General features: G+C 40.3%; 3 protein-coding genes across 3 annotated transcripts; 1 reads left to right on the top strand and 2 right to left on the bottom strand.

Annotated features, from left to right (window-relative positions):
* The first annotated feature begins 1,140 nt into the window (after window positions 1-1,140).
* tmem138 (transmembrane protein 138) lies at window positions 1,141-2,929 on the top strand. Its single transcript, XM_079567336.1, has 5 exons — window positions 1,141-1,273; window positions 1,619-1,959; window positions 2,109-2,280; window positions 2,358-2,433; window positions 2,511-2,929. The coding sequence occupies exons 2-5, from the start codon at window positions 1,829-1,831 to the stop codon at window positions 2,621-2,623; spliced, it is 492 nt and encodes a 163-aa protein (XP_079423462.1). The 5' UTR covers window positions 1,141-1,273; window positions 1,619-1,828; the 3' UTR covers window positions 2,624-2,929.
* A 528-nt stretch (window positions 2,930-3,457) lies between these two features.
* Window positions 3,458-5,692, bottom strand: tmem258 (transmembrane protein 258). Its single transcript, XM_079567960.1, has 4 exons — window positions 5,583-5,692; window positions 4,870-4,979; window positions 3,909-4,037; window positions 3,458-3,606 (listed from the first exon to the last, which is right to left on the bottom strand). Exons 1-3 carry the CDS (start codon window positions 5,583-5,585, stop codon window positions 3,911-3,913), a joined length of 240 nt encoding a protein of 79 aa, XP_079424086.1. The 5' UTR covers window positions 5,586-5,692; the 3' UTR covers window positions 3,458-3,606; window positions 3,909-3,910.
* A 2,413-nt stretch (window positions 5,693-8,105) lies between these two features.
* On the bottom strand, window positions 8,106-9,296 carry lrrc10b (leucine rich repeat containing 10B; the record flags this gene model as incomplete). Its single annotated transcript, XM_079568147.1, has 1 exon — window positions 8,106-9,296. One exon carries the CDS (start codon window positions 9,294-9,296, stop codon window positions 8,106-8,108), a length of 1,191 nt encoding a protein of 396 aa, XP_079424273.1.
* Between the last annotated feature and the right edge of the window lie 2,935 nt (window positions 9,297-12,231).

Here is a 12,231-nt window from a genome sequence, read left to right as displayed (position 1 = left end):
TTCCGTCACAGCAGTAAAGTGCCCAGGGGAATCCACCCTTCACCCGTTTAATACACAGAGCCATCACCATGTTCTTTATCTTACAGAAAACATAGCTAGAGGCACGAGTCTACTCCTGTTACAAAACAAGACAGTGTGTGTAAGCAATGGATTACGACGATGAGTGTTTACCAGGATGTGCAAAGAACAGGGAACAGGATGGAATCATGTGAGGTGCTCCTAGCTGCAGACACCTGAGAGCTGGGCAGAGGAGATGCAAATAGAGCATTTGCAGTAGTTTGCATGCAAAACAACACCACAATTGTAAACAAATTTTAGTACAAATCTTTTAAAACAAATCATTTTCTCACACAGGCCAAACAAAAATCCCAATAAAATAATCCTTTATGTGAATGCTGTTTTGTTGAATTATCCTATGCTCAAACTGTCCTAATAGTTGACAGCTCATTGTGGCTTACCACACTTTTTACAGCCCATGAGATAAGAAACAGAGTGATTTTATTTATATCTAAAAAGCTTGTGATTGGCCATAGCAAAGGTCAAAAAAACTACACGCCTCAGACGAACAGCGAAGGTGAGAAGAGAAAGTGGTCTGGTTATTGCTGTAAACAATACAAGCCAGATAAAGTTAAAAGGACAAGAAAGGGCGTAGTAACATTGGGTAATCTTGGAATTAAATGTGTAACAAAGTAACACATCCAGCTTTTTGGCATTGTACAAAGATAGTGAAGCAATGACAGAATGAAAAAGTTTGTCACACACATAGACAGACAAAAACAGCCTAACTTTTAAAAATAGCTATTACTAACACAAATATAACACCAACAGTAAATACAAATCAATGAGTGTAAAATGTATGAACACGACATGAACATGGTCGTGCCGAAGCTCTTACCTCGCAGTCCGCAGCACAGTCACAGGTGTCCAGTGCCGCTGACGCTTCTGTCCTGTTCCGCGCCCAGCCACACGGAGGCAGCAGCGGGCAGCACGCGCGCGCTTTATGCACAGATCCTCGCTGCTCACCCACTTTTACCGTAATGCTTAATGTAGTTCAAAGAAAATAACCGCGCGTACACAATCTCTCCCTTTTCCTGAACGTCTACACTCGTGATTACGGTATAGGGTAGTGTTGCCATGGAACCGACGGAAATACATCGCGGCTGCAGAAAAGGCTTTGCTCAACGCTTTGCTCGCGGTAAACTCGCGCCTTGATTGAGCGGCATTGCTTTGGGTTTTTATTTTCAGACATCCTACCACCATATTCAGATATAAGGTGACTTTTTGCTGATTAACTAATTTACATAATGTATGTGTAACGGTTTACGCTATGTTGTTGTAAAAGTGCACAAAACTTAAACTAGTCTGGAACCAACCAAGCTAGCTAAAATCCTGAATAATATCACCGTTTCTGAAACGATTGATCAGAATTTAACTATATAGCCTACCAGAAAGTATGGATTATGTTGTGTCTGCGGCGGCAGATTATGTAGGTAATCCAAACTGTGATCTTTTATAATTTACTAACGTTACGTCAATTAATTACGTAGTATATTGGCAGTGACTGGCACAATGACAATCCCTGGCTTAATGTTATCTGTTGTGTTTCTCTCTTTTTCAGTCGGTCACTTGTCTTGTCCCGGAGATGGATTTTGCCACATTTGGGATTACAACACAAGTGATTTAAAATCACCGCTTTTCCACACATACTACCGTGAAGGTGGCATTAATTCAAAAATGCCAAAAGCTTGGATATATCCAGTGTGTTGTGGTAGACGGACTTTGGAAGAGGTGGATGTTTTTAACTAACTTGTAGAGACCCTTTTTGGTGATGATGCTGCAGACTGGAAACTACACGCTGGTGCTGCTGATCCAGCTCATTCTGTTGGCTTATGACATGTTTGTCAACTCCTTCAGTGAACTTCTGAGAAGGGCTCCAGTCATTCAGCTCGTGCTGTTCATGTAAGTTTTGCTTCATTCTTAAGGTTCTTTGTGTGCCAATTGTTGTTTATTGAAGTACAGTTCAGATGCTTTCTATAAAGGAAAGATATGTTAAGGATTTGCATTGTTGGTGCCATGATAACAATAATTTCAATGTGAAATGTTTGCAGAATTCAGGACATTGCCATCCTTTTCAACATGATTATCATTCTGCTGATGATGTTCAACACGTATGTGTTCCAAGTCGGACTAGTGTCTCTGCTCATTCAGCGCTTCAGAGCGCTCATTGTGTTTTCTTCTCTGTATCTGACCCTCAGCATCTGTCTCCACTGCTGGATCCTGGTATGTCTGCCTGGAAGTTTACTTTTGTGGCTTACATGTCTTCTCACATTTGACTTAACGTGTTTATGTTGCCTTAGAATCTAAGATGGATGTATTCAGACCGGTTTATTTGGACAGATGGTCTTCAGGCTCTTTTTGTGTTCCAGAGAGCAGGTGCTGCCAATGTTTTTGTCACCTTTGGCACGTTATAATTAACTGATTTTTAATCATTTTTATATGTATGTCCACAGTGGCTGTGGTCTATTACTACTTGTACAAGCGCACATCAGAGTTCATGGGGGACCCCCGGCTCTATGAGGACTCTTTGTGGCTGCGTGAGGCCTTCTCTAAAGCCAGAGAATGATTAAAGAGATTTGGATGCATGGTCAATGAACTTGAATATATTCTACTTACAATGTGGACAATGCAAACCCATGGCCAAGGATATAATACAGAGACTCTGTACCATAGCAATATGGAGCGGGGTGGGTCACTCAGCAAGGTCCGAATGCAACTGGTCATTGACAATATCCAGCCTGATCCAATGTGGCCTCATAGTCTTAAAAAAAGAAGGTACTTAAATATTTTTTCACTGTACTGCCCAACCTGGCTTTGTACATATTTAGACCAAAAGTATAGTTTTCATACCAATTTTATGTGTTTTGGTACAAATTTAGGAAAAGTGTTTTATCTGCCTTATTAGGTTCCAGCGTGTTGTTCACATTTTTATTTTTCTATCGTGACACTTTGTGACCTTACTGTTTTTTATCAATAAATAATGCCTGGATAATCCTGTTGTAATCTGTCTTTGCCGTGAGTAAGAGTTGACCTGTAGACAAGGTGAGCCAGTCTGCTCTATTTGTAACACAAAGATTAATGGAGGATTGTGGTGTTAAGGTCCCTCTAGGAGGGCTAAAAATAAACTGTTTGGAATTCACAATATTAGCAGTACTCAGTTATATCCTTCCAGAGAACACAGTAAAGCTGGTTCCGGTTCTCGGCAATAGCTAAAACAGCAATACCGCATAATAATAAGAGATGACAAATAATTATTTTCAATGGCACCTTATTGCTAATTATTAAGGTAATATAATATCTTACTTTATTCTGGTCTCTTATCTAAATAAACTGAACATGGGCCCAGGACATCTCTATTTACCATGTTTTCCTTAAACATATTAGAGGCCATAAACACCACACATTAGTACAAAAGTTTATTTCCTTAGGAAAAAAAAAAAAGTCCTTGTGATCCCGAAACAATTTGAATGCAGTTCATCAATTCTTTCTCGTATCCACACGTGTGATGTTATCCTTGCCATTGGAATGTTTCCATCATGCAGACTAAAGCTGAAGAAAAAAAAAACATAGAAATCAGTTCTGTCGTGGAGTATACATTTAATTAATACACTGTGCAGTACAGTAGAGAAGTGGTTCGCAACCTGGGATTCCTAAAGGGAGGTCGCAGATCACTAAACTGGGGGTCCAAAAATGTAAGTTCAAATAAAGGTAAAAAAAAAGCAACTAATCTACTCAAATGAACATGATTCAATCTGATGTCAAATGTTTTGTCACTTTAAATTATTAAAAGCGTCAGTTACATTATCAAGAGACAGAAGGTTGTGAACCACTGATTCATCTGCAGGTTTTACCTTCATACATAGATGCCAACCCAGAGCAGCAGAAACAACACTCCAAAGCCCATGAAGAGAGAGGCCACGAGTGAGATGAGCAGCTCCTTGTACACGTCCCTGGTATACTTCGTGGATGTCACTTCATAACTGAGCAAGAGTTTAGGAACAAAGTTTATCGATGTTTCAGATTTTACATTATGCTACATTAATGGATGGAGGTCCAAGTATTCTGCTATCAAAGTCCATTACATTACATTTTCTATAACTATTAGCGTCTTCCACAGATGATGAGATGATGGTGGCAACCTATGTCCAGTAATGTTTAGTACAATTTATAGTTTTGCTTATGATAATCCAAGAAGCACAAAGTATAATTAGTAAGTCCAATACATTGTCTTGCTTCATTTTAGACAAACTATCAAAATACCGTAACGCACATGAATATGATATCCACTGCAATCCAAACAATATTACTATACTATTATACAAGGCTAATTTATTATCAACTAATCCACAAAGTCTCCAAATCAATAATAAAAGATTTACCTGCTGCATTTCAAAGTCAGCAACGTAGAGATTTGTTGTCACAGTTGCGACATCATGTGCAAAAACCTCTAGCTTAAATATTAACATATACTAAATGTATTTTGTTAGGGAAATTCTCAGGTAAGTGTAGCCAAATAAACTTATTTCTTCAATATTAAAGCAGGAGATCCTGGTGTGTGCATAACTAGTCAATCAATTCTTTGGTTTTGAGATAAACTGATGCCTTACCAAGTAAACTGTCTGAAAATCTGCACAGAATATTAGATCTAATGGGATTTATATCACCAAATAAGGATGCAGTAGTGGAGTCTGGTCGTTTGTTGTGATCTATATACGAACCCCGAAATGCCCTGTGCAAATATAGCATTAGATTTGTTTGGGACTATTGTGAAAGCCCTGACTTCACAACACTGCTGGTAGTTCAAAAGGATACACGAAGAACCAGGCGGTGAAGAACATGCCGATGGCCAGCAGGACGATGGTGAGGTGTGGGAACACAGCCGGGTTCACCGGGCTGGTGTACCGAGTCATGGCCTCCAGTTCCTGCAATCACAGCAAAAACAAAATCAGATTTAAAACCAATTATGAATTTAACTCATCGATAAGCCTGAACAAGGACTGATCTTTAACCGCCTTCTGTGTGAATATCTATAATTTGCCTTAAGATGAACTGAAAGATGCATGAGAGCTCCACAAGGACGACAGTAGCTCAAGTGGTAGAGGGGGTCAGAATATAACCAGAGGGTTGGCGGTTCAAATCCTGTATACAGCGTCCTCGTGCAAGACACTTAACTCGTACGTGTCGGCGTATATTTGTGAATGAATGACTGGTGAAGTGAAAGAGCGTCCAGTTGAAGTGGAAAGCGGTATACAAATGCGACCACTTTACATTACGTGTTTTTAATTCTTTGCATATTTCATAATAGATTATGATTTTGATACGCGGACAGGGTAAAAGCATCTCAAATAGTCTAGACTTCAATATAGATGCTAACGCGATTAGCCCAGATCAACATCATTCAGCCCAGTTTACGCGAGAATGTGCTGCCAAAATGAGCTGTCTTACGCTCGTATTGAATATACTACAATGCAAAATAGTTAAGACTGCGACAGCACGTTTGAAATTAAAACAAATGCAAGTGTTACCATTTTGCAATAAGGCTTTAGTCCAATCTCGAAGAGCCAGCTGTAAAGGCCACGTACTGACTAGCACTTCCTGGTTTTGCAGTGACGTAAGCACGTAGGACGAGTCCGCGGTGCTGGCGCTCTCTGACAGGTTTGTAGATTTCTCGCTTTACTATTTTTTTATGTTTTAATTTTTTAATCAAACTGGCCATTTTTTTGTATTTTTTTCTTTATTTATTCTTTTAAATAGAGACAGTGCATATTTAATTGGTTATATAAATAAGATTAAAAAAAACTTCTGTCATCCGATGTGTGTTGATCTGATTGATTCAGAAGAGCATCTTAATATCTAGGCCTAGTGTTGAGTTCTTGTTGAGCTACTGTAAAGGTATGAATATTCAGTTTCAATATTTGTAGATTTTTACATCATAAAGTTACTCCTACCAAAGCCTACTACAAAAAAATAACAGCCAAAATTGTCAACAGTGCACAAAATGTGCAGCGTTTTTTTTTAAATACTGATAAGAAAAAGCCTTTATTGATCTCACAATGGAGAAATACACTTGTTACATCAGCTCGGTTAGGAAACACTCAGAATTTAGCAATGAATTTAAAATAAATAAATGAATTAAAGCAGACTCTAAAATGTCAGCAGTGCAAAGTTTACAGTCCTAGTGCAGGTGGTTGATAAAGTGATGCTGATACAGAGATTGTTGCTTGTAGTTTTGTGTAGTTTTGCATAGAGGTTATTTGATTATGTCTGACTCTGAATTTTTCTGAATCAGACGGACTGTTGTTGTAATTCTGAATTCTGAAGATTAGGCCTTATATTCTATTTTCCTTTTTTTTATTTTATTTTTTTTATCTTTTAATAATGCTGATACACATATTTCTCTTTTCCCCTATTTGTATTGTATTTTATTTGGAAGGTTTGTGTTATTGTTATTGTTATTATTATTATCGTTATTATTACTTCTCCCCTGTTCCAGTGTGATCGGAGAATGAACCAATTTTCCCCTCAGTGCCCACCCATTGGAGAGGGGGAGGGCAACAGAGGGGGAGAGCCTCTCCCCTCCCCAATCGCCCACCCCACATAGTGGAGGAGGCAGATTGAAGGAGGAGGCACCAGCAAGAGCAACCCCCTAAGCCTTAGGAGGAGGTCTGCCCTGGCCGATGAAGGCTCTTCTTTCAGTCACCTAGTCTCAGACCAGTACCGATACCAGCGTAACTATAAGATTCCTTTTAGAAGTTGATTCTCCTCCCCCTTTTGTAAATTTTGTTTAATTTATTTATTTTCTAACTTATTTTTAAATTGTGCTTTTACAGTTTTTGGGTAAATATAGTAAGCATAATCTCCACAAAATGTCGAATCGACGACATCAGTCAATATTAACAGTAACAACAATAAAGATGGTGGTGCAGATAGAAGCAGCCCATAGAGAAAAGGGTATTATATTCTATTTTTCTGATGTGACAGTGAATCTGTAACCATATTGGAAAATTATTTGATCCAGACAAAAGTTATTTCACGGTGATCTGGTATCAGTTTCTAACGATTGGGCCACAGACACAGCCACATTATCAATATTTCATTGTGGGATAAATATTTTAGCTGCTCAATGAGACGTGAGAACAAGGGCCTGTGCAGCAGGACTGTATTGGTTTACGCACCAGCAGCACATGAAGGATGAGTGTTCTGAGCAGACAACTTTACAGCTTTCCATGAAACTTCTTTTAAATGATTTGCCATTTAAGGTGTTGCATCCCAGCTTTTCATTCTCCAGTAAGCCCTGCTTGTTTGCCTCCACAACGTTGGCATAGACGCTCTGCACAGTTATGTTTAGAATGTTATAAATATTTAGTACATCTAAATTCCTTACACAAATTACAGCTTGCCACTGAAGCAGACACCGGGCCTACATCTTTAAGTGTTTAATAAAGGACCAGTAACCTCAATACAGTACAATTATCACAGTTTCAGGGAGATTTAGTATTTTGATAATTATGTGATTTCAGATTTTCTTGCAGTTTCAAAGAAGGTGAAGGGAGGGGCATTTTAATGTGTCTATCTTATTCTAATAGGTGGATTATTCCAAAGGTCCTAAAATTACTGCTGGAAAGCCGCATTAGTTGAATCTCCAAAGCAACACAGACAGCCAAAATAGACACACAACAAAAACAACACACCAGGTTCCACCTTAACATTATTTTGGTGGTTCATTCCGAGGACAATGCAATTTCAGAGCTCCAGTCACACATACACATGCATTTTGACAACTTAAATACATCATATTCATTTGCTTTTCACATCATTACATTATCATTACACAAAACATAATATAAAGAACATTGTAAAAGTCAAATCAGTGCTGAGCTACCAGTGAAGGAGTATTATTGCTGATATGTTGATTAAAGTATCAATTCAAATAAACCCCAAAAATAACATTAACATTTCTATTTGAACCAGAAAATCTAAAGAATTTGACAAACACAACATTTGTTCTAGATGCAGAGTTTTCCATGGAGCAGCATTGCGGAAGAGCATCATGCCCTTTGCTCCTGCCTTCCAATGTCCTCCAGTTCTGGTCCCTCCTCATATTCATAGTCCATCTGCACCATGTCGTATTCCAGTTCTTCTCCTTCAAACTCCAGCAGGTCTCCTTCACCGAACATCTCCTGCGTCTCATATGGCAGGTCCTCTTCATAGTCCACTAAGGGCCCCCCATCCTCCATGTCCATTTCCTCCTCCTTCTCCAGAACTTCCCCGTCGATGTCCTCCGCCGCCTCACTGTTCGATTTGTTTGCATTGCTGTTCTTCAAGATGCCATGGATGACCGGCTCTTCTCCAGCTTGTGCAAACTCCTCTGCCTCCGCCTCTGCCTCCGCCTCTGCCGCCTCCTCTGCGGCCTTCCTGCGCCGCTCAATCCTGGCCTCACGTATCTCCAGAAATTCGGCCGCTCCCTCCCCGACCACCAGCACCTCTTCCCCCACGCGAGGAGGGGACTCCACTGGGTTGTGGTCATAGGAGAACAAGTGCAGGGCAGGCAGGCGCCTCAGACTGGGGAACACTGTGATCTTGTTGCGGTCCATGTCGAGAATTTCCAAACCTTCCATTTTCAGCAAGATTTTGGGGAAGGTTTCAAAGCGATTTCCGTAGAGCCAAAGCCCTCTCAGAGCCTGCATCCTCGTGATGTCAGGAGGCAGCGTCTTCAGCCGGTTGTCCCCGATTTGGAGAGACTTGAGATGGGGGAGATCGTAGAGCTCCCGGGGGAATCTCTGGAAGTAGTTGCTCTCCACCCAAAGGCAGCGCAGGTTTTGCAAATTCTTTATCTCTTCCGGCAGGGTCATTAGCCGGTTGCTGCCAAGGTAAAGCCTAGTGAGGTTCCGGAGCTCGCACACGGCCAGGGGAACATCTTCCATCTTGTTGAAGTCCAGGGCAAGGGTGCGGAGTCCTTGCAGCTGTGTGATGCTGTCCGGTAAGTTTCTGAGACGGTTCCCGCATAGGTAAAGCTTCTCCAAGTGCAAGAGTCCCGGGACACGAGAGGGCAAACGCTTGAACTTTTTGTAACTGATGTCCAGGACGGGGTCTCCACTGTCGAAAAGATCCTCCACCCCTATAGGAAGTTCTTCTTCCACTACCACCTCCTCCTCTTTTTGCTTCTCTGGAACTTCGTCTCCCAGTTCCTTCTCCTCCTCAACCTCAGCAACTTCCTCTTTTCCAGAGGAGCTGCCCATTTTTACAAAGCGTTAACCCTCTGCCATCTTCTCACTTCTGGTTCGAGGTGACCCAAATCCAAAAAGGGCTCCTCGGTCAGGCCCAATGAACACCACGGCTGCCATGCTTGGGCTATCAATGGGCTTTTTGTCGTTTCATCAGAATGTTTATTGACGGGTGGAGTAGTAGTAGTGATAGTAGTAGTAATAGTAGTAATAGTAGTAGTAGTAGTAATAATAATAGTTGTAGTAGTAGTTGTAGTAGTAGTTTGGCTGGGAGTTGAGTTCAATCAGTTGCAGATTAATTTTGATCAGGTTTCTTCTCAATTCTTGACAATATACTGATCAATCATCAAAAAAGTGATTTTCGATATAAAACATGCTTCCTGTTGCTTGTTGATCCATGCAGTCAAGTCTCACCTTAAGTTATTGCAGCAGAGAGAAAGAAAAATATTGGCAAATCCAGTTGTGATGAGTTGAAGAAGTTTGTTTTCGAAGTTTTTGTTTTCTGCCCTGGAGATGCGGAGAGTCTGTGGTGCTCCTGTAGTTGGTTGCGTGTGTTGTTCCGCTGGCTCCCTCGCTCTGTAACCGGAGCGGGAGTCACTCATATGACATGGTCATGGACAGAGAGAGAAAGAGAGAGAGAGATGGTTAACCAAGGCTTCTCTCACAGATTGGTAAGGAGTTACTATAACACCATTCTCACACCAAACAGGAAGAGGAAAAAGGTGGGAAAAAAACGTTTGGTATCTAAAATTAAAGCTACTACACATAGGGTTAGGGAAAATAACCATCACTGCTCTGCTGCAGCACCATTTAAACACTGTCAGTGTGGTTTTAAATTTCAGAACTTGTTCTGAATGTTAGTTTGTTTTTTTATCCCATCCCACATCACATCCCACATCACATCCCCCTGCATCTGACAACAAATAGTCAAGAAATTGCCAAAGTGAAATAAGTTGATACTTGGGTCTAATCTTAGACTTCCATTTGTCATTTGATTGTCTTTTAAAAAGATTGCAAGAACCCAAATTGATGAATTGAATCACAAGGGACTGTTTATAATTTCACACAGCATATTTTTCCATGCAATTATTCTCATCTCACTTACTGTATGATGTTCTGATCACATGCAATAACAATCAGGCCAAGAATGATTTACAATAGAGCAAATGAAGTTAAAATACTTGACAACAATATCTATCAGAACACATTGTGAATTATTGCAGAGGTTCCATTTTCATAATGTAATAATCTTAATTAGTGTATAAATGCTTACTCAGTCAAGCTCCGGATGTCCACAGACAGCTCATACAGTAGTACAACAATGAGCAAAGAGCAGTGGGTTCTATCAGACGAGGAGCGACCCAGATGTATTTTTTTCTTTAAAAAAAAATTGAATTAAAGGGATCAAGTTTGCAGTCATATGTAAACTGCAGAGAAATGTACTACCTTTGGGATAATGTAAAATAAATATCAATTGATGTAATGTATTTTTGCACATTTTTAAATGCCAATATTGCAAATTGGTCTTTTATATTATGTGCTACGTAGCAAATGTACTGTACATGCTTGTCCATATTATATTATTAAATAAAAACAGATACACACAAGCTAAACCGCACTGCCCATAGCTCAAGTGAACATAGTTGCTGTGCCTTCATAATGTGAGGCACATAAGGCAAATAAGATATATAAATAAAAGTCTCAATTGTATGCCTATTTCTATAAAGCTTGAGGATCATGGGAACTTTCAGATCTCTAGTCTAGATACATATAAATGTGATATTTTTGAGGTACATGTTTGCAAGATTCCTCTAAATCACATACAGTTTGTCTGTTGTGGTAAATATTTAAATACACACACATTAGCAGGTTCATGTGACAATGATCCGGGGTAAAACAGAAGAATGAAGCTGCTGCAGGGGTCAGATGTCAGAGCGTGTGTCAGCCCAATGAGACAGGCCACATGTTGCATGAGGACTATTCTCTCTGACAGGCCGATGTGGGGTGCAAAATTGCTGATTTGCAAATTCTGTGCTCAGATTGAAATGACCCTGGAATGACACGAAGGGTGATGGCCACAGACAGGGCGGATGCTGAGAGGATGTGACGACTCGTGGAGGGACACTGTGGATGTAGTGCAACTGAACCTGGTAGAACATGGAGCATATGGAGGCAGAAGAGCAGAAAACTGATATAACTGATATAACTTACACGGCTGCCAAGGGGCCAAGGTGCGGGAGGAGCCCAGGGGCCAACAGAGATCAAGGGCAACAGCTGCATAGTTTTGTTATTTCTCTTTCTCAGTGTCATCTCGCTTCTGTTTTTCTCTTGATTCAATATGTTCAAAGATGCGGCTCATACATGTTGACTTAACTGAGAAAATTTCATAATGAGAATTCGAAGGCCCTGGATATAAAGCTCAGTGCTGCAGACGTCAGCATGGAAACCATGTGTATCCGGTTTAGATTGAGTCCACAAAGGTGCGTGAGTCTCTTTGCAATGCAAAACAAGTTCATTAGACTACTTTAACACAATGTAAAACCAAAAATAGGAGACACGAGCTGGAGAGAGAGACATTGTCCTCACAGGTGGCAACGCAACAGGTAAGGCTTTTTCTGGAATTCTTATCCGAGACCAAATGGATTGATCAGAGATCTCCAACAAGTAGCTCAGGAGCTACCAGTAGCTCTCCAGCCCTTCCCAAGTAGCTCACCAGAGACTTTCTGTATTCGATATACGCTTGATGAGTCACATTTCAGATGCATTCTCTTTTTCTTCTGAATATTTTGAACACAATCTGGAGACATTCATGCAAAGAGATTAAGAGGAAGCTCAAGAAAACTGAAGAATAATAATCCCCTAAATCGCATAGTTACACAAGTGTCTCTGACACGTTTGTTTTGTACAAATACCTCACAGGGTAAGAATGGAAAGTTGGAGACCCCTGGGA

The sequence above is a fragment of the Gobius niger genome, assembly GCF_951799975.1.
Source record: "Gobius niger genome assembly, chromosome: 12".
In the NCBI taxonomy this organism is placed as follows: Eukaryota; Metazoa; Chordata; class Actinopteri; order Gobiiformes; family Gobiidae; genus Gobius; species Gobius niger.
This window is presented reverse-complemented; position numbering and strand designations above follow the sequence as displayed.